Here is a 25,775-nt window from a genome sequence, read left to right as displayed (position 1 = left end):
TCACTGCCTCTCCCCATGCTTAGCTCCACCCTGTCTTTGGAACTCGTCAGTGGTTGGGATGAACAGGGGAGGGGGTTGAACATGCTGCAGCGGCTATTATATCCCCGGGAAGGGGAAGAGGGGGTGGCAGTGATGGTTGCTTTCAACGGTGGGGGCGGTACTATTAATCCTGGTGGCTGTGATGTCCACGGGTGGGCAGGGCCCATAGGCAACTGCCCATTATGTTCAATGTAAAAGATGGCTCTCTGCAAGGAGTGTAAATGCTATGGGTGCAAGAGGATTAGGGGTGGAGGGAGTATGTGGTGGGAGGGAGTAGGCAGAGGTTTTGCCTAGGGTGCCGAAAAACCTTGCACCGGCCCTGCATAGGGATACCCTATATCCAGGGGCCCCTAAATGCCTGACTGTTGCCCCTTAGAGGCAGCTGAACTTACCCACCACACCACCTACCTGACACAGATAGATATATATATATATATATATATATATATATATATACTCACACATAGATATAGAAAGATCTATACATAGATATCTCTGTTTCATCTATCTGTCTAAAGTGGGAGTACTGGCGGGGGGGGGTGAAGGAGGAGCTGAGGGGGTAAAGGTGAGGAACATATAAAGTGGGAGGTGAGAAGGGTGGAGGGCTGGTCCCCGAGGAGGCGCCATCCCACAACTAGCCACACACAGTAGGGACTGGAGCTGGGTGCAGGGCGGTGAAGAGACCCTTGAGGCGGGCGGAGAAGGGCTGTGGGGAGGAAGGAGGTGGAGCAGTTGAAAAGGGGATTACCTGTCATGACACTGCCCATGGTAAACCTAGATGGCTGCCGCAATGCACCCTGCGACCCAGTACATTGAATGCAGTTTCTCAAATATTTGAGGAAGGAAGGAGCTGCCCCCTTGCCACCCTCCTTTATTCTGACACCTATGCATATATTTCTAATGACGACATACTCCCAGCATGCCACACATAGGGCCAGATGTACTAAGCCTTGAAAAGTTATAATGTGGAGAGTGATAAAGTGCCAGCCAATCAGCTCCTAACTGCCATTTTACAGGCTGTATTTGAAAAATGACAGTTATGAACTGATTTGCTGGTATTGTATCACTTTTCAAGGCTTAATACATCTGGCCCATAGATTTCATATAATGGTAATTTCTCAGATACAAAGTAATTGTGAAACACGCAATATCACAAGAGAGCGCTAGATACTGATCATTACTATATAAACATTTTATTCAATCACATAAAATAAAAGCATAAAAAATGCAATGCATATTTTCATAAAAGAATTATTCTCACTGCTGATATTATTTACACGCTGCCATAAACTGTATCCCAATTGTATATTGCACAGATGTCCACATCCAAAAGACCAGTGTGGCTGGTTCGCTCCAAAGCAAATTATAAAGTCCCAATTTGTTTTAGGGAATGTGAATGGTGTTCACTAGATGGTAAGTGTTCAGCTGTATAAACGATGGGCGCTATGCTACTACCTCCCCCGACCGCCAAACAATTTTGTGCTCACCACTTATTCCTTAGAGTCTCATGTGAGGCTGCCTGTCAGCATGCGGAATCCGTTGTGGTTGGTGGGAGCGGCAGTGTTCTATTCAGTTCACCGGAGAGGGAGGGCGCCGTTCGTAGCTGCAGAATTCAGGCAGTTTGCCGTGTGCTGGAGTCCGGACTATGGTGCTGTGTTTGTGTAGATCTCAGGGAAAAACAGCAGCGTGAGATGTCCTTAACATGTTCCTTCGTGAAAATCAAACCATGGTTTCATCAGAAGGTGAAACCGTGGTTTGATTTTCATGGAGAAACATGTTAAGGACATCTCACGCTGCTGTTTTTCCCTGAGAGCTACACAAGCACAGCACCATAGTCCGGACTCCAGCACACGGCAAACTGCCTGAATTCTGCAGCTACGAACGGCGCCCTCCCTCCCCGGTGAACTGAATAGAACACCGCCGCTCCCACCAACCACAACGGATTCCGCATGCTGACAGCCAGCCTCACGAGTTTCTAAGGAATAAGTGGTGAGCACAAAATTGTTTGGCGGTCGGGGGAGGTAGTAGCATAGCGCCCATCGTTTATACAGCTGAACATTCACCATCTAGTGAACACCATTCACATTCCCTAAAACAAATTGGGACTTTATAATTTGCTTTGGAGCGAACCAGCCACACTGGTCTTTTGGATGTGGACATCTGTGCAATATACAATTGGGATACAGTATATGGCAGCGTGTAAATAATATCAGCAGTGAGAATAATTATTTTATGAAAATATGCATTGCATTTTTTATGCTTTTATTTTATGTGATTGAATAAAATGTTTATATAGTAATGATCGGTATCTAGCGCTCTCTTGTGATATTGCATGTTTCACAATTACTTTGTATCTATTTGAGTATCACAGAATACTTATGTGGGAGCAGCTATAAGTATATAGATATCAGTATATCAATTCTATTATATAAATTGGGTGACCAACAGCTTTATTTTGTGCCTTATATCAGAGCGCCTGATTTGATAATTTTAGGAGTCATAATTATCAAGCACTATAGTACAATTTCTCAGATAAACAATGTTAGTGGGCTAACAGTGTATTTCTATTGGCAATATATTAGTTTTTTAATGTTTGTTAAATAGTCCACTGGAATCTGCACAGTTTTGGGCTGTTGGTCTTTACTTTTTAAGAAGACTGGTGCTTGGAGGCAATTCTTTGTTGTATTTTCTCAGCCAGATGCAAGCGGAAGACAGTGAGAAAACTTAAAGTTGTTCCTTTTCCACCCACACAGTAAGACTGCACCACTGAAACTTGGCAGGGCAGTCCAAATAACTTTGTTTACCTCTTTAGCTGTGAATGTTCATCATACTCTGCCTACACATGTAGAAACGGCTATCAATCACAGTAAACATTTGATTAAGCTATATATTTTCCATTATTTAAATAAGGAAAATAGTCCAGAGTTCAACTAATTGATTTCAAGTTAATGATAGATCAGAGTTTATTAAACAGATTTTATACATTACACTATTTAAGAATCTTTCGAAATCTCAGTCCAGATTTCCGGCAGTCCTATACAGCCAGGGCCTCTTCTAATCATCTTTGGCACTGCCTGGATCTCTGTAACAGAGCAGTAACATATTGCTGCTCTAATTAAAAGTTGAGTCAAATCTGCCATGTTGTGGCAATCACCAGATATCCTAGCTATATATCATTGCCTGCTAAGTAGTACACATGGTAAATCCCAGGGGAATGCATAAAACTACTGTTATCTGCAGTTTGTAAAATGTTCTATACAAAACATTGACTTGTGCTCCAACAGCTGTATTGTGATGGACTGTATTTTCTCTGGTTATAGTAGTAAAAGAAGAAACCAATCAGACGGAAATGGCAGAAGATCTATCTAAGCTTGGGTCTGAAAGATCTCTTGTGCTGGACAGACTTGCAAGTAACGTCACCAAACGTAAGAGCTGTATGCCTCAGAAATTTGTTGGTAAGAGTTTGCAGAATTATAACTCTAGCTGAGTCAGTCTTACCATAATGACAATAGCAAACCATGCATGTCATAATTTGGACTGCCAGAATAGTTGAAATTACCAAACTGAAGCAAAATGTCTATTTGACTCCCACTGACCACCTACCATGATTCTGGATAGTAAAAATATAGTTAGATCAGCCTATAACCTCATCAGCACGTGTGGGTGGTCTCTTGTATGACCCTAAATGAGTGTGTGCAATATGGGTTGGGTATGCTATCCTGGTGCTTGGGATGCCGGTGGTCATATGACCAACAACGGCATCCCAACATTAAAGGAAAAAACTGCTGCCCAATTCTATTTAAGAGCCTAACCTCTCATAACAATACTACAATACACAACAAAAAATAGAACTCAGGCGCAATTTAACAACAAAAAGATAGTTTCCCCTATGTTTCCCTAAATTTGAGATTAGGTGGAAGTGTATTATCCAATTTCCAATAATTTAAAATAGAGATAGTCTTTATAGTTATTTCAACTCTTCTGTTCCAGTCTGGAAGGAATGCTGTAAAGATATCAATCAAATCCTCCTAAGGCAGAAATTGTCATAACACTGACCTCAAAGGAGTGCTCTATGGGGGTCATTCCGAGTTGTTCGCTAGCTGCTTTCGGTCGCAGCGCGTCGATTAGGTGAAAAAGCGGCATTTATGCGCATGCGTATGGTGCGCAGGGCGCACATGTGACGTACTTTCACACAAAACTATGCTGTTTCACACAAGGACTAGCGATGCTTTTCAATCGCACTGCTGATCAGTGAGTGATTGACAGGAAGTGGGTGTTTCTGGGCGGAAACTGACCGTTTCAGGGAGTGTGTGTAAAAACGCAGGCGTGCCCGATAAAAATGCAGGAGTGGCTGGGGAAACGGAGGAGTGGCTGGCTGAACGCAGGCCATGTTTGTGATGTCAAAACAGGAACTGAACAGTCTGAAGTCATCGCTAGCTAGGAGTAAGTTTCGAGCTGCTCAGAAACTGCACAATCTTTTTTTGTAGCAATGGTGCGATCCTTTCGTTCCCACTTCTGCTAAGCTAAGATACACTCCCAGAGGGCGGCGGCTTAGCATTTGCACTGCTGCTAAAAGCAGCTAGCGAGCGATCAACTCGGAATGAGGGCCTATGTTCCCTCAAAGGTTTCTTTTATATGTATTGGTCACGACCTCACATCAATCAACATCCAGATACTGCACACAGTGGGAAAAATCCAAACCTAACTGACCTTAGCACTGGTCCCTATGTTCATATAACGGTTTCTTTGGATTCACTTCTGTGTATGTATTTATTCCAGCATCTGTTTCTGTATGAGGTCACAAACACTTCTCCAATTCACGTAGTAAAAAGGACAATTTTATTGGTTATATCAACCATATAAAAATTCTATTCATCAGTTAAAAAGAATTGGTGTGACTAGAGTATATAGAAAAGCATATATACATAAAACAGAATAAAAAAATCAATTAATATACAGGTGGTCCTTAACTCCAAGGTTGGTTCCAGGAGGCAAACTGGTGATAGTAAACCTCTTAAGTCCGGACTAGAGGAGATGGTAAAAAATCACACAGTTTTAAAAGTAGTTCTTACATATCCCGGCCAACCAGAGAGAGGTCCACAGCAAAAGCTCCACCACTGTCACGTTTCGGATATGGATCCTTTTTCCAAGTGTGAAGTGAATCCAAAGAAACCGCTATATGAACATAGGGACGAACAAACGATCCGCTTTGTAGCCGTACGACACGCCTGCGCATTGTGGTGCGCTGTTCTGACCTCATTGCAGCGCAGCGAAAAAACCTAGCGTGCGACGAGGTCAGAATGACCCCCAATGGGGGGTAATTCAGACCTGATCGTAGCAGCAAATTTGTTAGCAGTTGGGCAAAACCATGTGCTCTGCAGGATGGGCAGATATAACATGTGCAGAGAGAGTTAGATTTGGGTGGGGTGTGTTCAAACTGAAATCTAAATTGCAGTGTAAAAATAAAGCAGACAGTATTTACTCTGCACAGAAACAATATAACCCACCCAAATCTAACTCTCTCTGCACATGTTATATCTGCCTCCCCTGCAGTGCACATGGTTTTGCCCAACTGCTAACAAATTTGCTACTACAATCAGGTCTGAATTACCCCCAATACATCACCATTTATTGCAATGGGACAGAAGTTAGTTGTACAGCAGTTTACCAGTCCAAGGCAATAACCCTGCACCTCTGCAAGGGTTTTTCCTCCTTCACCAGCAGCTCCTGGCTCATTGCCACAATAGAATGTACATGGACAGCCAGTTTCCACGTATGTAGACATTAGTAGCTTGTCCCAACAATAACAAAATGTACATCAGATTCCAAGATCACATAAAGCACATAAAATATATCAACTTAGATCAAGTTCCACGTCAGTCACTTATATTGTTCATTCTACCCACACAGTGTGTGTGTGTGTGTGTGTGTGTGTGTGTGTGTGTGTGTGTGTGTGAGAGAGAGAGAGAGAAGGGGGGAGGTTATGAAGGAGTTGCCCATAGCAACCAATCAGTTCTAGGTATCATTTATCTAGAATAGTCAACAAAATGGCAGTTTTCTATGGACAATTTCTCCACTTTAAATCTCTTGAAGGTTTAAATATATCTCTCTCTCTCAGAGAGGCAGCCATCTTGGGCGCACTGCGTGGATCCGATGATCAGGAAAAAATAGGATTTTGGTTAGTTACCGGTAAATCCTTTTCTCGTAGTCCGTAGAGGATGCTGGTGTCCACATTAGTACCTTGGGGTATAGACGGGTCCACCAGGAGCCATTGGCACTTTAAGAGTTTGAGAGTGTGGGCTGGCTCCTCCCTCTATTCCCCTCCTACCAGACTCAGTCTAGAAACTGTGCCCGAGGAGACGGACGTCTTCGAGAGAAGGATTTAACACTGATAGTGGCGAGATTCACACCAGCTCACACATACAAGGCACATCAAGCTAACTTAGCTTGAAAACTCAGCAACCGCTGAAACATTACTAACCAAGTAACAATGCAGTACTCAACTAAAATAAAGTTGTACTGAACCAAATAATGATAGCAGGAAAACGAAGCGCTGGGCGGGCGCCCAGCATCCTCTGTGGACTACGAGAAAAGGATTTACTGGTAGGTAACAAAAATCCTATTTTCTCTTACGTCCTAGAGGATGCTGGGGTCCACATTAGTACCATGGGGATGTACCAAAGCTCCCAGAACGAGAGGGAGAGCACGGAGGCTCCTGCAGAACTGATTGACTGAAAAATCAGATCATCAGAGGCCAAAGTATCGAATTGTAGAACTTTGCAAACGTGTTCGATCCAGACCAAGTTACAGCTCGGCAAAGATGTAACGCCGAGACACCCCAGGCAGCCGCCCAGGAAGACCCCTCCTTACAAGTAGAGTGGGCCTTGACAGACGTAGGACATGGCAAAGCTGCCGTAGAATACGCATGCTGGATAGTGAACCTGATCCAGCGAAAGATTGTCTGCTTAGAAGCAGGACACCCAATTTTCTTGGGATCATACAGGACAAACAGAGTCCGATTTTCAGTGAGGAGCAGTCCTCCTCACATAGATTTTCAGAGCCCTTACAACATCCAAGGACTTTGATGAAACTGAGGAGTCAGTAGCCACTGGCACCACAATAGGTTGGTTGATATGAAATGCCGACACAACCTTCGGAAGAAACTGCTGACGTGTCCGGAGTTCAGCCCTATCTTCATGGAAGATCAAGTATGGGCTTTTACAGGACAAAGCCCCCAACTCTGACAAACGTCTAGCAGAAGCTAAGGCCAACAACGTGACAGCCTTCCACGCAAGAAATTTGACCTCAACCTCCTGAAGAGGCTCGAACCAGTCCGATTGGAGGAACACCACGTTAAGGTCCCAAGGCACCGTAGGCAGTACAAAGGGAGGTTGGATGTGCAGAACTCCCTTCAAAAAGGTCTGAAACTCAGGGAGGGCAGCCAAATGTTTCTGAAAGGAAATGTATAGGGCCGAAATCTGGACCTTCACAGATCCTAACTTCAGGCCCATATCCACACCGGCTTGTAGGAAGAGGAGAAACCGTCCCAGTTGAGACTCCACCGCAGGAAATTTCTTGGACTCACACCAAGATACATATTTTTTTCCAAGTTCGATGGTAATGTTTAGACGTTACTCCTTTCCTAGCCTGTATCAGGGTAGGAATAACCTTGTTCGGAATGCACTTTTTAGCTAGTACCAGGCGTTCAACCTCCATGCTGTCAAACGTAGCCGCAGTAAGTCTTGATAGGCGAACGGCCCCTGCTGCAGCAGGTCCTCCCGAAGAGGTAGAGGCCTCGGCTCTTCTTGCAGTAGATCCAGAAGATCCGCGTACCAAGCCCTTGTTAGCCAGTCTGGAGCAATGAGGATCGCTTGAACCCTTGTTCTCCTTATGAGTTTTAGAACTCTTGGGATGAGTGGAAGTGGAGGAAACACGTACACCGACTGGAACACCCACGGAGTCACTAGGGCGTCCACCGCCACTGCTTGAGGGTCCCTCGACCTGGAACAATACCACCAAAGCTTTTTGTTGAGACGAGAGGCCATCATGTCAATCTGGGGTACGCCCCAAACATCTGTTACCTCCTTGAACACCTCCGGATGGAGACCCCACTCCCCTGGATGGAGATCGTGTCTGCTGAGAAAGTCCGCTTCCCAGTTGTCTACTCTCGGAATGAAGATAGCCGACAGCGCCAACGCGTGCTTTTCTGCCCAGAGGATGATTCTTGTTACCTCTGCCATTGCAGCTCTGCTCTTCGTCCCACCCTGTCGGTTTATGTAAGCCACTGTTGTTACATTGTCCGACTGCAGTTGAATGACCCTATTTCTCCAAAGATGGGCCGCTTGGAGAAGACCGTTGTAGACGGCTCTTAGTTCCAGAATGTTTATCGGCAGGCCGGCTTCCAGACTTGACCACCTTCCTTGGAAGGTTACCACTTGAGTGACTGTGCCCCAGCCCCGGAGACTTGCATCCATGGTTAGAAGGATCCAGTCCTGAATCCCGAACCTGCGGCCCTCCAGAAGGTGAGGTAATTGCAGCCATCAGAGGAGTGAAATCCTGGCCTTTTGCGACAGATGTATTCTCTGGTGCATGTGTAGATGGGATCCCGACCACTTGTCAAGGAGATCCAGTTGGAAGGACCAAGCGTGAAACCTCCCGTACTGCAGAGCCTCATAAGAGGCCACGATCTTCCCCATAAGGCGAATGCACTGAAGAACTGACACCCGGGCTGGCTTCAGGACATCCCGGACCATCGTTTAAATCACCAACGCCTTTTCCTCTGGCAGAAACACCCTCTGCACCTCCGTGTCGAGGATCATTCCAGGAAGGACGACCTTCTGGTTGGTCCCAAATGTGATTTTGGAGATTCAGGATCCAACCATGGGGTAAATTTACTAAGATTCGTAATTTTCCGTTTGAGGTCAAAGTTCAATCACGAATGACATTGAAAGTGTAAATATGCAACTTTTTGAATTTAGTACGACTAATTTACTAAGCTGCCGTATTCTGCATTTTCGGTTCTACCGATGTCGATGTCATTCGTTTTTTTAGGCAGTGTTTTACGTGAGTGACTTGTAAAACATTGCCGACTTTAATACAATGAATCTCGGCCGGATCTGAGAGATCCGTGCTGGGCTTCATTGTGCACTTTTTTTTTTTTTTTAAATCGGTGTTAAATTTTAAAAAAAAAATGCGTGGGGTCCCCCCTCCTAAGCAAAACCAGCCTCGGGCTCTTTGAGCCGGTCCTGGTTGCAAAAATATGGGGGGGGAAATGATAGAGGTTCCCCCATATTTCAACAACCAGCACCGGGCTCTGGTCCTGGTTCCAAAAATACGGGGGACAAAAAGCGTAGGGGTCCCCCGTATTTCTGAAACCAGCACCGGGCTCCACTAGCCAGATACATAATGCCACAGCCGGGGGACACATTTATATAGCTCCCGGCGGCCCTGGCATTACATAACCAACTAGTCACCCCTGGCCGGGGTACCCTGGAGTGGGGACCCCTTCAATCAAGGGGTCCCCCCCCCTCCAGCCACCCAAGGACCAGGGGTGAAGCCCGAGGCTGTCCCCCCCCATCATCCATGGGCTGCGGATGGGAGGCTGATAGCCGTTTGGAAAAAATAATAATATTGTTTTTAGTAGCAGTACTACAAGTCCCAGCAAGCCTCCCCCGCAAGCTGGTACTTGGAGAACCACAAGTACCAGCATGCGGAGGAAAACCAGGCCCGCTGGTACCTGTAGTACTACTACTAAAAAAATACCCCAATAAAAACATAAGACACACACCTTGAAAGTATAACTTTAATACATACATACACACCTCCATATACACATACTTACCTTATGTTCACACGAGGGTCGGTCCTCTTCTCCATGTAGAATCCATGGTGTACCTGTGGAAAAAATTATACTCACATACTCCAGTGTAGAAGCATCTTCTTCTTGTAATCCATTTGTAATCCACGTACTTGTCAAAATAAAAAAAACGGACACCCGACCTCGCACTGAAAGGGGCCCCATGTTTTCACATGGGACCCCTTTCCCCGAATGCCAGGAACCCCCTCTGACTTATGTCTAAGTGGGTTCCATCAGCCAATCAGGGAACGCCACGTTGTGGCATCCTCCTGATCGGCTGTGTGCTCCTGTAATGTATGACAGGCGGCACACGGCAGTGTTACAATGTAGCGCCTATGCGCTCCATTATAACCAATGGTGGGAACTTTGTGGTCAGCGGGTGACCGAAAGTAACCTCACTGCTGACCACAAAGTTCCCACCATTGGTTACAATGGAGCGCATAGGCGCTACATTGTAACACTGCCGTGTGCCGCCTGTCATACAGTACAGGAGCACACAGCCAATCAGGAGGGTGCCACAACGTGGCGCTCCCTGATTGGCTGAAGAAACCCTCTTAGACATAAGTCAGAGGGAGTTTCTGGCATTCGGGGAAAGGGGTCCCATGTGCGAGGTCGGGTGTCCGTTTTTTTATTTTGACAAGTACCTGGATTACAAATGGATTACAAGAAGAAGAGGCTTCTACACTGGAGTATGTGAGTATAATTTTTTCCACAGGTACACCATGGATTCTACACGGAGAAGAGGACCGACCCTCGTGTGAACATAAGGTAAGTATGTGTATATGGAGGTGTGTATGTATGTATTAAAGTTATACTTTCAAGGTGTGTGTCTTATGTTTTTATTGGGGTATTTTTTTAGTAGTAGTACTTCAGGTACCAGCGGGCCCGGTTTTCCTCCGCATGCTGGTACTTGTGGTTCTCCAAGTACCAGCTTGCGGGGGAGGCTTGCTGGGACTTGTAGTACTGCTACTAAAAACAATATTCATTTTTTTACACAATGGCTATCAGCCTCCCATCCGCAGCCCTTGGATGGGGGGGGGACAGCCTCGGGCTTCACCCCTGGTCCTTGGGTGGCTGGAGGGGGGGGGGGCCCCTTGATTGAAGGGGTCCCCACTCCTCCAGGGTACCCCGGCCAGGGGAGACTAGTTGATTATGTAATGCCAGGGCCGCCGGGAGCTATATAAAAGTGTCCCCCGGCTGTGGCATTATGTATCTGGCTAGTGGAGCCCGGTGCTGGTTTCAGAAATACGGGGGACCCCTACGCTTTTTGTTCCCCGTATTTTTGGAACCAGGACCAGGCGCAGAGCCCGGTGCTGGTTGTTGAAATATGGGGGAACCTCTATCATTTTTCCCCCCATATTTTTGCAACCAGGACCGGCTCAAAGAGCCCGAGGCTGGTTTTGCTTAGGAGGGGGGACCCCACGCAATTTAAAAAAAAAAAAAAACACTTTCCCACTGATAAACATGCACGGATCTCATGGATCCCTGCATGCCTATCCAAACACGGGATAAAAAAGCAGGTGTTTTTTTTTAGCACTTTTTTACGAATTGTATTTCTGCACGGCAGTGTTTGGCTATTGTCGGCAGTGTTTGTGATTTGCACTTTTTAGTAAATTACCGATTTCTACCAAATTGCAGGCGTATTTGACCGATGGTGTATTGATTCGTGATTTTTTCCTAGGACTTCCAAAATATTACGAATGCCCTCATCACTGCCGAGATTTTTGCTTAGTAAATTACCGAAATGACACTTTGAAGAAAAAACGGCATCTCGGTCAAAATCGGGACCTTAGTAAATATACCCCCATGTTCCCTGAGAAGCTGGGTTGTGAGTGCTATGGACCGTAACAGCTTCTCCTTGGACGATGCCTTTATCAACAGATCGTCCAGATACGGAATTATGTTCACCCCCTGTCTGCGGAGGAAAATCATCATTTCCGCCATCACCTTGGTGAATACCCTTGGTGCTGTGGAGAGGCCTAATGGGAGGGCCTGGAACTGAAAGTGACAGTCCAACAGTGCGAATTGAAGATAAGCTTGATGCGGCAGCCAAATCAGAATGTGGAGGTATGCATCCTTGATATCCAGGGATACTAGGAATTCCCCCTCCTCCAAACCTGATATCACTGCAATTTGAACTTGAACTCCCTCAGAAAGGGGTTTAATGATTTTAAGTTCAGAATGGGCCTGACCGAACCATCCGGTTTCGGTACCACGAAAAGGTTAGAATAGTAACCCTTGTTTTGCATATGAGGCGGTAACTGGCACAATGACCTGTGCCTCCACCAACTTCTGGATGGCTTCTTCCAGGACAGTCCTGTCTGCAAGCAGAGCTGGCAAGCCTGATTTGAAAAATCGGTGAGGAGGGAGATTTTAAAATTCCAGCCTGTACCCCTGGGACACAATATCTTGCACCCAGGGGTCCAGGCCGGAGGACACCCAGACATGACTGAAATGTCTGAATCTCGCTCCCACCGGCCCCACCTCCGGTGCGTGCAGTCCACCGTCATGCGGAGGACTTTAGTGTACCTGAAGCAGGTTTCTGTTCCTGGGAACCTGCAGCCGCAGGTTTCTTGGACTTGAGCCAACCTCCCCGAAAGATGGTGTTGGATGGCTTGGCCTTTCTGGGCTTGGTAGACCGAAAGGGCTGTGATGTAACTGAAGAAAAGGGTTTCTTTGGAGCAGGTGTAGTTGAGGGAAGAAAGGGTGACTTACCAGCCGTAGCCGTGGAGATCCACACATCTAATGCTTCCTCAAAGAGAGCCTGACCTGTGTAGGGTAGGGTCTCCACACTTCTCCTGGATTCCGTGTCGGCAGACCACTGGCACAACCACAGTCCTCGACAAGCTGATACTGACATGGAAAAAATTCCTGCAGCCATGGAACCCAGGTCTTTCATGGATTCTACCAGAAATCCTGCTGAATCCTGAATGTTACGTAAAAACAATTCAACCACATTTTTCCATAGTATCCAAGTCCTCAAGTAACGTGCCTGACCACTTTACTATAGCTTTGGCAATAGTGGGACGTAGTATTGCCCCAGAAGCCGTGTACATGGGTTTGAGCATATTATCAATTTTACGATCAGCCGGCTCTTTCAAAGCGGAACAGGTAAAACCACCTTTTTTGAGAGTCTGAATACGGACGCGTCAACAATCAGCGGGTTTTCCCATTTTTTTCCTATCCTCTACCAGGAAAGGAAACGCTACCAGAACCCTTTTAGGTATCTGGAATTTTTTATCCGGGTTTTCCCTAGCCTTTTCAAAAATAGCATTTAATTCCTTTGACGCAGGGAAGGTTAGCGAGGCTTTCTTATTTTCAGTGAAGTAAGCCTCCTCAACCTGCTCGGGTGTTGTATCAGCAATATTCAATACATCCCTAATAGCCTCTATCATCAACTGCACCCCTTTTGCAAGAGATGCTGCCCCCCGCAACACATCCCGTCACCGTCTGTAGTATCAGAATCGGTATCGGTATCATCCTGCATGATCTGTGCAAGAGCACGTTTATGTGAATATACAGCGGGGAGCCCTGAGGTACCAGAACTGGGCCAGACTGCCATAGAGTTCTGTAAAGCCTGAGTTGCAGATTCATTTTGTGCAACCCTATTTGAAATCTGAGAAATCATAGATTTGATAGAGGATAACCACTCAGGCTCACTTGCTGGAATCTGTGCTAAACCAGTGCATCCCGATTACATGGAATGGGATCATCCTGAGAGGAAATATCCTCTGCAGCATATGACACAGAGTCCCTGGACATTGCTAAATGGAGGCCATAGATACTCCACACACACACACGGGAGGACAGACAGAGTTTCACCCCCAAGAATGGCAAGAGAGACACAGAGATTGGAGCTAACCCACACACAGCTCTTTTAATATAAAGGGAGACCCCTTATCAGCGCTGACTGTGCACCTTAATAGGTTACACAGTTGTTTTGCAGCCTCCCCTTCCTTCTACAACCCCCTGGTACCGTGAGAGATAGCTGGAGTTGCTTTGGAGGGACTTGCTTTTCCTGGACAGCGCTGTGCAGGCAGGAAAATGGCGCTGAACACTGCTGGGTCCCGCTCTGAGAAGCTCCGCCCCCAAAATGGTGCCGTCTTCCCGCTCTTCATGGGATTATACTGGCCTGAGGATTTATGCTGGCTGAGATCCCGGGACCCCGACAGGCTGTGTGACCAGTGTAGGGTGTAGGCGCTGGCTCAGGGCGCCCCTCACAGCGCCGCACTATGTACCGCTGAGCCTCCGGAGCGCAGTTAATACTGCGCTCCTACCCTGATGCCGCCATCTTCACACCGCCCCCCCGCTTGCTAGGGGGGTCGGTGACTCACTCGCCACTGATCTTCAGCTCTGTAAGGGGGTGGCGGCATATTGCCAGCAGCCTCCCTGTAAAATAATAAACTCTAAAATAAACTTTACTAGAGAAACTCTGGAGAGCTCCCCTAGCTGTGACTGGCTCCCCCGGGCACATTTTCTAAACTGAGTCTGGTAGGAGGGGCATAGAGGGAGGAGCCAACCCACACTCTCAAACTCTTAAAGTGCAAATGGCTCCTGGTGGACCCATCTATACCCCACGGTACTAATGTGGACCCCAGCATCCTCTAGGACGTAAGAGAAACAATACATAGAAATAAGATACGCAGTGGGGGAAATGGAAAATAAAAGTCTCATTGTAACTGTTTTTATTGCTAGCAGGTGGGGAGATATGGGATGTAGTTATGTGACCGGCGGTCAGGAGACTGTTACATAACCTCCCCCTACATCCCGCCCCCTCACAATCTCGACGGTAGGCATGCCGACACCCATAGAGTAGGAATAGAACCCTGAGCCCATAGCATGGAGAGCGCAGCAAGCCTGCAAGGGGCTTGCTGCACTCGCCACCCCCCGCCGGGATTCCGCGGTCACGCATACCACACCTGGAGATATTGCCCTTGATGCCAGCTAAATAGCAATTTCAGAGGAAGCTGAAGCTCAGGCAACCCAAGTAGACCTACATAGTGGTATAGCGGTTTGTTAAGGTACTAAGCTTAAGGTCCATAGCACTTCAAGTTCTGATGGAGTTCAGGTACATAAAGGGATACTGGGAAAGACTAGAGGCTGAGACAAGGTAGACGATTATGACCTGGGAAGGCCAGTTGGGCCTGTGATCTTGATGATACTAAACTGTGTAAGGTAATTAATTCAGTAATAGATGTGGAGTCTCTACAGAATTACTTATTTAAACTTGAAACCTGGGCGTCTAAATGGGGAATGAGGTTCAGTATTGAAAAAATGCAAAGTTATGCATTTTGGGATTAAAAACAAACTTGCATCCTACACACCTCATGGGGAAAATATAGGGGTAACAGTAGTGGACAAAGATTTGGGGTTGCACATAGATAGTGGACTTAATAACAGTACACAATAAGGTATTGAATGATCTAGTCACTGCTAAATCTAAAGGCCATTACTCATTTCTCTTTGATCTCTCAGCTGCTTTTGACACTGCTGACAACTCTCTTCTCATATAAACACTACAATCCCTAGGTCTTCAGGGCATAGCCCTTTCTTGGTTCTCATCCTACCTAATCACTCCTTCAGTGCTCGTTTCTCTGAATCCACCTCCTCTTCGCTACCTCTTTCAGTTGGAGTACTGCAAGGCGCAGCCTTAGATCCTCTGCTTTCTCAATCTATACCACATCTCTTGGCCAAATAATCAGCTCTTTCAGATTTCAGTATTATCTGTATGTGGATGATACTCAAATCTACCTATCCTCCCCAGATTTGTCACCTTCTGTATTGGGCCGTATCACTGAATGACTTTCTGCCATTTCATCTTGGATGACATCTTGCCACCTCAAACTTAAAATTATCAAAACAGAATTAATTATATTTTGACCGGCCAATAGTAGTTACCAACCTGATATCTCAATCACTGTTGATAACTCAGCAATCAACCCTACCCCACAAGCTCGCTGCCTAGGTGTCATACTTGACTCCAAACTGTCCTGTGTTCCCCACATTCAATCTGTCTCAAATCATGTTACATACATGTAAGAAACATATCCAAAATATGACCATATTTTACACAAGACACAGCAAAAACTCTAATCCATGCTTTCATTATCTCACGCATTGATTATTGCAATACTCTCCTGACTGATCATCCCAAACATAGGCTCCCACCACCTCAATCCATTCTGAATGCAGCTGCAAGGCTGATCTTCCTCGCTAGAAGTTCATCGTCTGCAGATCCACTCTGTCAGTCTCTCCATTGGTTACCGGTATTCTACCGTATTAAATATAAAATACTTTTACTTACATACAAGGCCATTAACCAAACTGCAACAACGTACATCACTTCACTCATCTCAAAATATCTCACTACCTGACCTCTCTGCTCAAGATCTGCGTCTCTCATCCACATGTATTACTTTTTTCCACTCAAAACTACAGGACTTTGGGGGTCATTCTGAGTTGTTCGCTCGTTATTTTTTTTTCCGCAATGGAGCGATTAGTCGCTAATGCGCATGCGCAATGTCTGCAGTGCGACTGCGCCAAGTAAATTTGCTATGCAGTTAGGTTTTTTACTCACGGCATTACGAGGTTTTTTCTTCGTTCTAGTGATCGTAATGTGATTGACAGGAAGTGGGTGTTTCTGGGCGGAAACTGGCCGTTTTATGGGAGTGTGTGAAAAAACGCTACCGTTTCTGGGAAAAACGCGGGAGTGTCTGAAGAAACGGGGGAGTGTCTGGGCGAACGCTGGGTGTGTTTGTGACGTCAAACCAGGAACGAAACTGACTGAACTGATCGCAGATGCCGAGTAAGTGTGGAGCTACTCAGAAACTGCTAAGAAGTGTCTATTCGCAATTCTGCTAATCTTTCGTTCGCAATTTTGATAAGCTAAGATTCACTCCCAGTAGGCGGCGGCTTAGCGTGTGCAATGCTGCTAAAAGCAGCTTGCGAGCGAACAACTCGGAATGAGGGCCTTTATCCGGGCTTCACCTACTCTGTGGAATGCCCTCCCACACATAATAAGACTCACCTCTAGTCTCCAAACCTTTAAACGTTTGCATATAAGAATATTGGAAGAGAGGAATAACATTAGCAGTTTCAAAGTGAAAATAACCGGACGCATAAAAAAATCTGTAAAATAAGACTCAATGTAACTACCCCAATGTAAATTGTACATATTACTTTCTGCACACATTGGCGACACTGGGGTCGGTATCACCAAGTGCGCCCAATGAATTCTAAATATATTTTAATTACATTAGTATTAAATTATTATTTTCACTACAGTTATTAATCCATAAACACAAAAACAGGAAATATAAAAATACAAATAATATCCATTTCTTAAGGTGTATTGAACAAAGGTTTGGAGTATTTGTATAACAACTATAAGTCACAATGATGACAACTAAAGAAAAAAAATCCTGCAGGGCGGATGAGAAGCCTTTATGTAGGCACACACAAAGCAACTTCCAGTCTTCACATCTCAGTGTAAGCGGTTCACATAGAGCTTTGCTAACCACAGAAGCAGCCCATTATTTTCCAGCACATATGAACCCAAGTGTTTCCTGTCATGTCTAACTCTACTAGTCTGGTTATATGTAGTTCACACTGTTCAGCTATAAAGAGTCAGAATAGGACTTCGGAAGCCACAAGAGAACAGACGAGCAACACATTTTAACACTAACGTGTCATGAGCTCACGTGTATTCAGTTGTGGCACGCAAATTAGAAGCAACCTACAGTATTAGCTGCACTCTTAAATGAAATAATTAACAGGCAAATAATTACTGGCTGATGGAGGTTATCAATAACTGGGGAAAATGTATAGGACCTTGAAGCTGGTATTTGGTCCCTGCTATGTGACTGGTGTGAGCAGTTTATTTGTCTATTATAAGATACAGCTGAATTCACCATATCCCATTCTTATTGCAGATACTGTTCTGTATTTATACTATCAGGCAGGTGCAGATTCTCACCGAGGTGAAAGAATAGGAATTGTATTAGTTCTTAATTCAGAGATTGTCCATGTATAACCTCTGCTGTATTTTATAGCATGAGCAGGGACAACGAGATGGAGGGTTGGTGTGTATAAACTACCCAGGCCCATGACTGCCTGTGCGCCTCGGCAGGTCCCCAGATACGCCAGGGAGGCAGAGTGACGCCTACTCCACTTGGCATGCACAATCTTCACAGGACACTGTAACGGTGCACATATTCTTTGCAAAGCACTGCAGAGAGCGGTATGGCCAGACCAGCCTACTTGGCTATCACTGTATCCAGCACTGGGGCCTGTGTGATGCTCGGTTGCCCCATGATATCCAACCTGTAGCCAATAAGAGCCTTACAATGTTTACAATACAAGTCAGTCAATGATAAACTAATGTGGGAAAAATACCAACAGTTCTCGCTTCCTCATATCCAGAAACTTTACTCTAAATGTCACCTCAAAGAAGGGAGGCAATGTCACTACGTCAGCCACCACCTATTGTAAGGTCTCTTCTTTATCAGGCAATATTGGTACTACAGTCCAAACACACTGCAGGAAATCAGGGATTGACTATGCAAACACTCCTCCCTCTTACCCCGAATTCCTCTCAGCGCTACCCCTGCTGCCTGGCATCACATCTGTGTTTGAACAATGAGAGAGTGACAATGGCCCTCATTCCGAGTTGATCGCTCGCTAGCTGCTTTTAGCAGCAGTGCAAATGCTAAGCCGCCGCCCTCTGGGAGTGTATCTTAGCTTAGCAGAAGTGTGAACAAAAGGATCGCAGAACGGCGTCTAAATTTTTTCAAGCAGTTTCTGAGTAGCTGCAGACCTACTCCTACCTTGCGATCACTTCAGACTATTTAGTTCCTGTTTTGACGTCACAAACACGCCCTGCGTTCGGCCAGCCACTCCACCGTTTCCCCAGCCACTCCTGTGTTTTTACACACACTCCCTGAAACCGGTCAGTTACCACCCAGAAACACCCACTTCCTGTCAATCACTCAACGATCAGCAGTGCGACTGAAAAGCGTCGCTAGACCTTGTGTGAAACTGCATCGGCTTTTGTGAAACACATGCGCAGAAGTGCTGTTTTTTTGCCTGATCGCTGCGCTGCGAACGAAAGCGGTCTGTTCAGCAAGTGGAGGGGGAATTTTCTGTGCTAGCGGGAGATCTTCTGTGCCGGGGGTAGGGGGAGATTTTCTATGCCAGGGGGGATCTGTGTGTGTGTTTATGTGGGGTTGTTCTTACGTGCTAGTGGAGATCTGTGCTGGGTGGGATCTTTTGTGCTAAAGGGAGATCTCCATGGCAGGGGGATCATCTGTACTAGGTAGAGATTTGTGTGTGGGGGGCTTCTGTGCTTGGGGGATCTGTTTGCGTTGGGGTGATTTTGTGACAATAAACATGTTCTTTGTGATAAGGGGAGAGATGTGTGATGAGAAGGAGCTGAGTTTGTATTTATACAGTGTATACATTAATACAGGTCCAGTACCTTACCTAGGGCTCCGTGAGGTCTTAATCCTGCACTGACCATACTGTTCTGCCATGGGCTAAGGCCCCACCCTACAGCATTAAAAAAAATATATATATATTTAGTCACACTATGACTGTCACCCTATGTAACTGAAAGCCCCTGCCTACCAGACACCTGACAGCCGAGCTAGCCAAGTAATTCTGGCATGGGCCCATGCACGCAGACAAACAGTGGCAGCTGCTCAATCATTCCTGGAGATAATTATATATCAGGTGCTAGAAAGGGGGAGGGGTCACAAACAAACAGCAGACAGAGAGGAGGGGTGCTTTTCCCCCCCCTGGTATCCCCGCAGCACACTAAAAATTATCTGTAACCATATCTGAACCTATCTGGTAATAGAATTTCAGAGAAATTGGACGCATGCATTTGCAAAGACATGTTTAGCTGCTGAGCCATGTCAAGGCTTCTCTGATATCAGCAGTCCTAACATTACATAATAGTAGTGCCCACATAGGGCCATGTGATTTGTCTACAGTAAAGGCTCATACTAAAACGCATCCAGACAGAGGTTCAGCTTTCCTGGGAGCCACCCCCAGGATCTCCCATTAGCAGTACAAGGAACAGCATGCCTTCCAAATGCTGCTCCCATTCAATGCTTTCTCACACATGCAAACAGTGGCAGCTGCTCAATCATTCCTTGAGATAATTATATATCAGGTGCTAGAAAGGGGGAGGGGGTCACAAAAGCATAATAGCAGTGCCCACATAGGGCCATGTGATTTGTCTACATTACGGCCTCACGATAAAGGCACCCCTGGTGCCTTTGCCATCTTCCCTTCCACTACGCAATGGACCATATTTTAATTAATTCAACCCATAGTACTGGGACTGGGAATCTGTCCCTTGGCCTAGAGGTGCCCGGAAAATATTCAGTCACAGTAAGGGTGACATGAACTGTAAAAATTTGGGAACCACTGGGCTATATGGAATGTACTGAGATTGACATGTGGGGACACGGTGAAGGGACAAGCCACGGTGAAGCTGAGAGCTGGATGAAAGTTGTTCTGGCCGTTGTAAGTGAAGAGGTGAGGGGAGGAAGTAGAGCACTCTCTGGGTCCAACATAATAATATAATATAAGGAATTGAGGACGTTTTTCAATTTTTAAAAGTAAAACTTTTCTCAAGGAAAGAAAGGGCATGGTTATTATGATATCCTAAAATTACAATAACAACAACAAGAACTCTTTGTATATACATTTATATCTTACATTTCATTTCTCCTAGGAGACAAACGGCTGTCAGACCTCCCGTATGATGCCAACAGTAATTACGAGAAGGAAAATGAAATGATGCAGACACATGTTATGGATCAGGCAATCAATAATGCCATCACCTACTTGGGGGCAGAATCCTTGCGTCCACTGGTACAGACGCCACCAGGTGGTCCTGAAGTGGTCCAAGCTCTGAACACAATGTATGCCCTGCATAAACCTCATGCCAACATTGCCTCTCATCCCAACCAAGCAGCCCATGAAAGTGCAGTGGAAAACTTGCTGTTGCTTTCACAGGTTAAACCCATCTCTTCTGAGAAACAGGTATCCCCAAGCAACAGTTATCAAGATTCCACAGACACTGAGAGCAACATAGAGGAAAGGGGAGGCCTCATCTATTTGACCAATCACATGACCCCTCATCCCAGAAATGGGCTCTCTCTCAAAGAAAACAAGTCATTTGATGTCTTTAGGCCTGCCAATGACAATTCACAAGATGCTTTCAAAGTGGTCAGCAACAATGGGGACCAGGTAAAGGTCCATAAATGTGAGCACTGTCGAATTCTCTTCTTGGATCATGTGATGTACACTATCCACATGGGCTGTCATGGCTTCCGTGATCCATTTGAGTGCAACATGTGTGGCTATCAGAGCCAGGACAGGTATGAGTTTTCATCACACATAACCAGAGGGGAGCATCGTTTCAACATGGGTTAAGCCTACCAATAGGCAGTGATTTTTATGTGCCAAACTTCACTGGCGTTGCAGTGAAATAAAATAAAGCACAAATGTGTAACATTTATTAATCATACAGAAAATACTTTACAGCCAACTACTAAGTTAATGAAAAAGGGATTTACCGGCTACAATAGCTAACAATAGAACTGCTTTTTCCTATTAAGGAAGCATGCTTTCTTATAAGATTTTTATTGTCACAAGATGGTGCCACATTTTGAAGCATCATGTTTTTGAAGATCTTCTGAAGAGCATTTGTATTGAGCAACATGGAAAAGCATTCACCAATGTGTGTCGTTAGTAACTGTCCATTTATGCTTATGTAATTAAAATATATGGTAATTCAAAAAGCGTTAATGGCCATTTGTAAGCAGTAATTCTAATAATACTAGTATCACTCACTGTAAAATCTTTCCACAGACACAAAAAGTCAGTTAGTTTTTATATCATGTTAATTTAATGTTTTATACTACGGCTTACAACATAGGAAATTACCAATGGAACATAGAGAGTATTTAAATCAAAATATAAATATTATGCCTATGACAATAGCTGAAGGAATTGATAGAATAAGCCCCATGTTATGTCTATATAAAACTGACAGTAGTTTACTGCTAATTGTACAATATGTTTATTTATAGCTTTATCTGTAAACATTGCATCTATGTTACTGCAATTGCCATTTTATCCAACCAGAAGCAGTACACGTACAGTGTTATAATACATTCTTGTATATAATCACAAAGTGTTCCAGCACATGTTTAGAATTCACACTATACAGTAGGTAATTGGAGTTGCTTGGCTTGTATATTTTGAATTTATTAGATTTCACTGAAACTACATAGAAAAAACTTTGTCCACAATTCAGATTTGTTCGCAAACCTCAATATGAAAAAATCCTTTTTGGAATTATCTTCTAACAGCAACATCTGCAAACATTAGACTGCAATCAAGAGAAACATAAGCAAAAAGAGAGCTGAACAAAGGAGTCCAGTTTAATAGATATAAAGTCATCTTGATTACACACTTGTTATTTTAGATCTTAGTGAACAGCAAAACCAACATATTTATAAGTCACCTTTCACTATTTATTATTATTTAAATATGTTATTTAAATCCCTTATACTAGTAATTGTCCGTTTCCCATTGGGACCAATACTCTCCATGCACAGATCTTATCGTAATTTTGAGAAAAAAGACACATGCACAAGCGATCTCTTGTACACTGGATAGCGCTAGGCAAAATAGTGCAGGGGAGAGCAACTGGCACTGGAGATACAGTAGCTCCCTATTCTGCTTAGAAGAACAGTGTTTCCCCAGTGCCAGCCTACCTCTCAGTGTCTCTTACAGAAGTGCTGACAAAGGCTGCCGTATAAATATATTGGTGTTTTACCCTGAGTCGAACATTAAAGGGACAACATTGTTCAATCATTTGGCTGATGTAAGTTCATTTTCTGTACTGTAACTAATATTTAAACAATTGTTTATTGCACAAATCTGCATGTAACTGACAATGCCAAATACAAACAGTTTTCCCATAGGGAAACAGGTTTACAGACAACACCTGGCCAGTCAGAAATACAGTAAGGACTCTGAGATCATGTGCATAACAGGATAACGACCCAGGACCATTGACAGTTATACCCCTTTCACACAGACCAAAATTTCCCGGGTTATTGCACATGAGCGCGCACCAACCCGGGAAATTTCTCAGTGTGAAAGGGTACAGGGTCAAAATCCCGGGATTCCTGCCCCGGCATTTCAACCCTGCAATCGACCAGGGTTGGTCCCGGGATCTTCCCGGGAATCTGGTCAGTGTGAACGGGAGCCGGGTCAATGCGCCCCGGCTCCCGTTCACTCTCTATGTAGCAGGCGGCGCTTGGAGATCATTGGAGATCAGTATGCCGGGCTGCAGACTGCGGTATTCAAGGGGTCTTACCCAGGAATGTGCCTGCATGATCCCGGGACCGTACTCCCGGGTAAGACCCCTGCATTTTTGGTGTGAAAGGGGTAATAGTCTAGGCCTGGGTACCGAGGGGTGTGTGGCCAAATCTGGGAGTCATGGCTAAACCCCTCCAAAAAAAACAAATATGTAAAATTGTTCCCCTCAGCAGCTGGCCTGGGCCCCCAACACCCCACCCCCCAACAGGCCTGAGTCTGGGTAATTAGCACCCACACCCCTCTCAGTGCCACAGTAGCTACCAATGGGCTATTTCCAGAACATGTTCAAGCTAATTAATGACAGCCCAGAAACGGACACCCCGGAGACAGTTCCAGCACACACTTGCACCTGCAGCTGCCTTTGCTTGTAGACTACATTTTCATACAGACATGCACCGCTGCCTACTGTAGAGTTGTCAGATACAGTAATTTAATACATGCGCCACATAGAGATGTGTACAATACACCTTTTCCCATATAAGAAGTGTGGCCAAATTAGCCATGCAATGGAATCTGCAATATAAGATATGCCACTCTAATCTGCTACTTTATATGAATTATTTTGCTGCAAAAGAAAATTGGGAATCCATCCAATCATTACTTGTGGTGGAGCGTCTTAGCCATACTAAGCATTTCATGCCAAATGTAGCAAGAAGGGAAAGGTGTATGAAGACACATCTGTACATACCACACTTGCCCATAACAGTAATATAAATTATTGCAATTGAAAATTCTTTAAAAAAAAAAAAAAAGCAGCAAAATTTATTTCTATAAATTCAAAATATAATATTGATTGCAGTTGTCACCCGAGAGTCACACAAACAATGAAGCAAGTGTTGTTACACAACTCCAATGATACATACTGGATGAAAACATGAAAAGTTTATCTTTACCTTGGATTTCTTAAGTTTGGTGTTACAATCATCCTAACAGTTATATTTTAGTTGAAAAAAACTGCACTTTTCTCTGTTTTTAAGGCAAATTTGAATATGCACTATTCAATTTCAGTGCCGCTTTTTCGACTTGTCGCCAGCACTGGTATAAAACACGTGGATCGGGGAAAATCCCCGCTGATCCATGTGTTTTGTCGAATTGACAGGAGGGTTTTGCCGATTTTCGAGGTCCATTTTAACCCATGTCAATTCACCCACAAAAAAAGGTGAAACGGCATGGCGAAAATGTATTAAAAAACCGTTGAAAATGCCCACAAAATGACTAGAGTGGGTCGAATTAGTTCTGATTTTTTTTGGGTAGCCAAAAAAATGGCACTAAGTGCATACCCACCTTGATTGGTAGATTTGTTGCATTGTCAAACTCACCTGTAAAAATGCTATTTCTATCGATGATTACGAAAAAATAGATTGTAATATATTGCAAACCTGCCTACCTAAAAGCAAAATACATGTAACCAAATAAGAAAGATACATGTTTGTAAAAAATGTTATTTATTTGCTCTCTTTACACTTTGTACCACCTTTTTTATAAATATTTTTTATTTATGTATATCAATTAGGGTATTTACTTATCAAACCATATTGGATTACATGGGTTTAAATGCGGTTTGAATCTGTTTAACACCTTCACTGCAGGGTTGCATTTAGAACTTGTTGCTGCATTAATGTGAACAAAACATTGTAGCCTTTTTACATGTGACCACCTTTCTTTTTTGTATCTTTTGTTTAAGCAACTCAATAAAATGTTAGTTTGAACCAGAAACTCTGCCTCTCCTTCTGTTGATGCTTTCAGATAGATGATGCATGCCTGTGATAGGTTTTGTATCAGGATTAAGGGGGTCTATTCAGATTTATTTGTGTCGGCCCAATGCAAATTTACTCTTCAGCTCACTGAAAGTTGCAGCCATGGATACTACAATACTGAAGCAATTCAACATTGACCTGATCTGAAAATTAACTGCCCCTGCGATTCCTATGAACACATACAAAGATACCCACCAGACTGCGAAAAGAGCTGAATAATATTGGAGGGATTCACAAGAATGCCTTTTTGCAATCCAGGCCTATTCCCATAGAAAAGATTATGGGTCTAGTAACTGTTAACATCTGACATACACATGCTGCAGTTCTGTGTTTGTGTGAGCGCTAGGGGGCGAGAGTGGAATAACCAAAGGATATTGTTGCACCTCGGCCAACCACTCACTAGGTCTGCCATTTACACCTTTTTCTTACCACTAAAGTCAAGTCACACCCTGTATTTGTACATGGGTCCTTCCCGGGTGTGACTAGGAGACGGACCACTTTCAGAAATGTGGCCCATAATGGCTTATTGCTGTATTGGTGACTTCATCGCTGACAAGTCTGGAGGTGGTGCTTGGAGAAGTGCTACCTCTTTCTATGTTGTGAACAGCACCGCGAGCCGGGTTGAAGCCCTTTTCAACCCTGCTCGCTACTAGAGTTGAAATACTTATTTCAACTGGCCCCTTTCAGACTGCGCTGCAACACGGGTTGATGCGAGTTCA

At 44.6% G+C, this 25,775-nt stretch overlaps 1 protein-coding gene across 5 annotated transcripts in view; it reads left to right on the top strand.

Annotated features, from left to right (window-relative positions):
• The window catches only part of IKZF1 (IKAROS family zinc finger 1), a 211,568-nt gene extending 186,553 nt beyond the window's left edge, over nt 1-25,015 (top strand). For 4 of the 5 annotated variants that reach the window (XM_063922632.1, XM_063922630.1, XM_063922634.1 and 1 more), the window contains 2 exons: nt 3,360-3,494; nt 20,637-25,015. In XM_063922632.1, coding sequence (XP_063778702.1) covers nt 3,360-3,494; nt 20,637-21,340 — 839 coding nt within the window. In that variant the 3' untranslated portion in view covers nt 21,341-25,015. The remainder of the gene's footprint in view (nt 1-3,359; nt 3,495-20,636) is intronic. The other variant, XM_063922631.1, reaches the window with a different exon arrangement.
• The last annotated feature ends 760 nt before the right edge of the window (nt 25,016-25,775 follow it).

This window comes from Pseudophryne corroboree, chromosome 5 (genome assembly GCF_028390025.1).
Source record: "Pseudophryne corroboree isolate aPseCor3 chromosome 5, aPseCor3.hap2, whole genome shotgun sequence".
NCBI lineage: Eukaryota > Metazoa > Chordata > Amphibia > Anura > Myobatrachidae > Pseudophryne > Pseudophryne corroboree.
The sequence above is the reverse complement of the archived record's forward strand: the minus strand, read 5'-3'. Positions and strand labels throughout refer to the sequence as shown.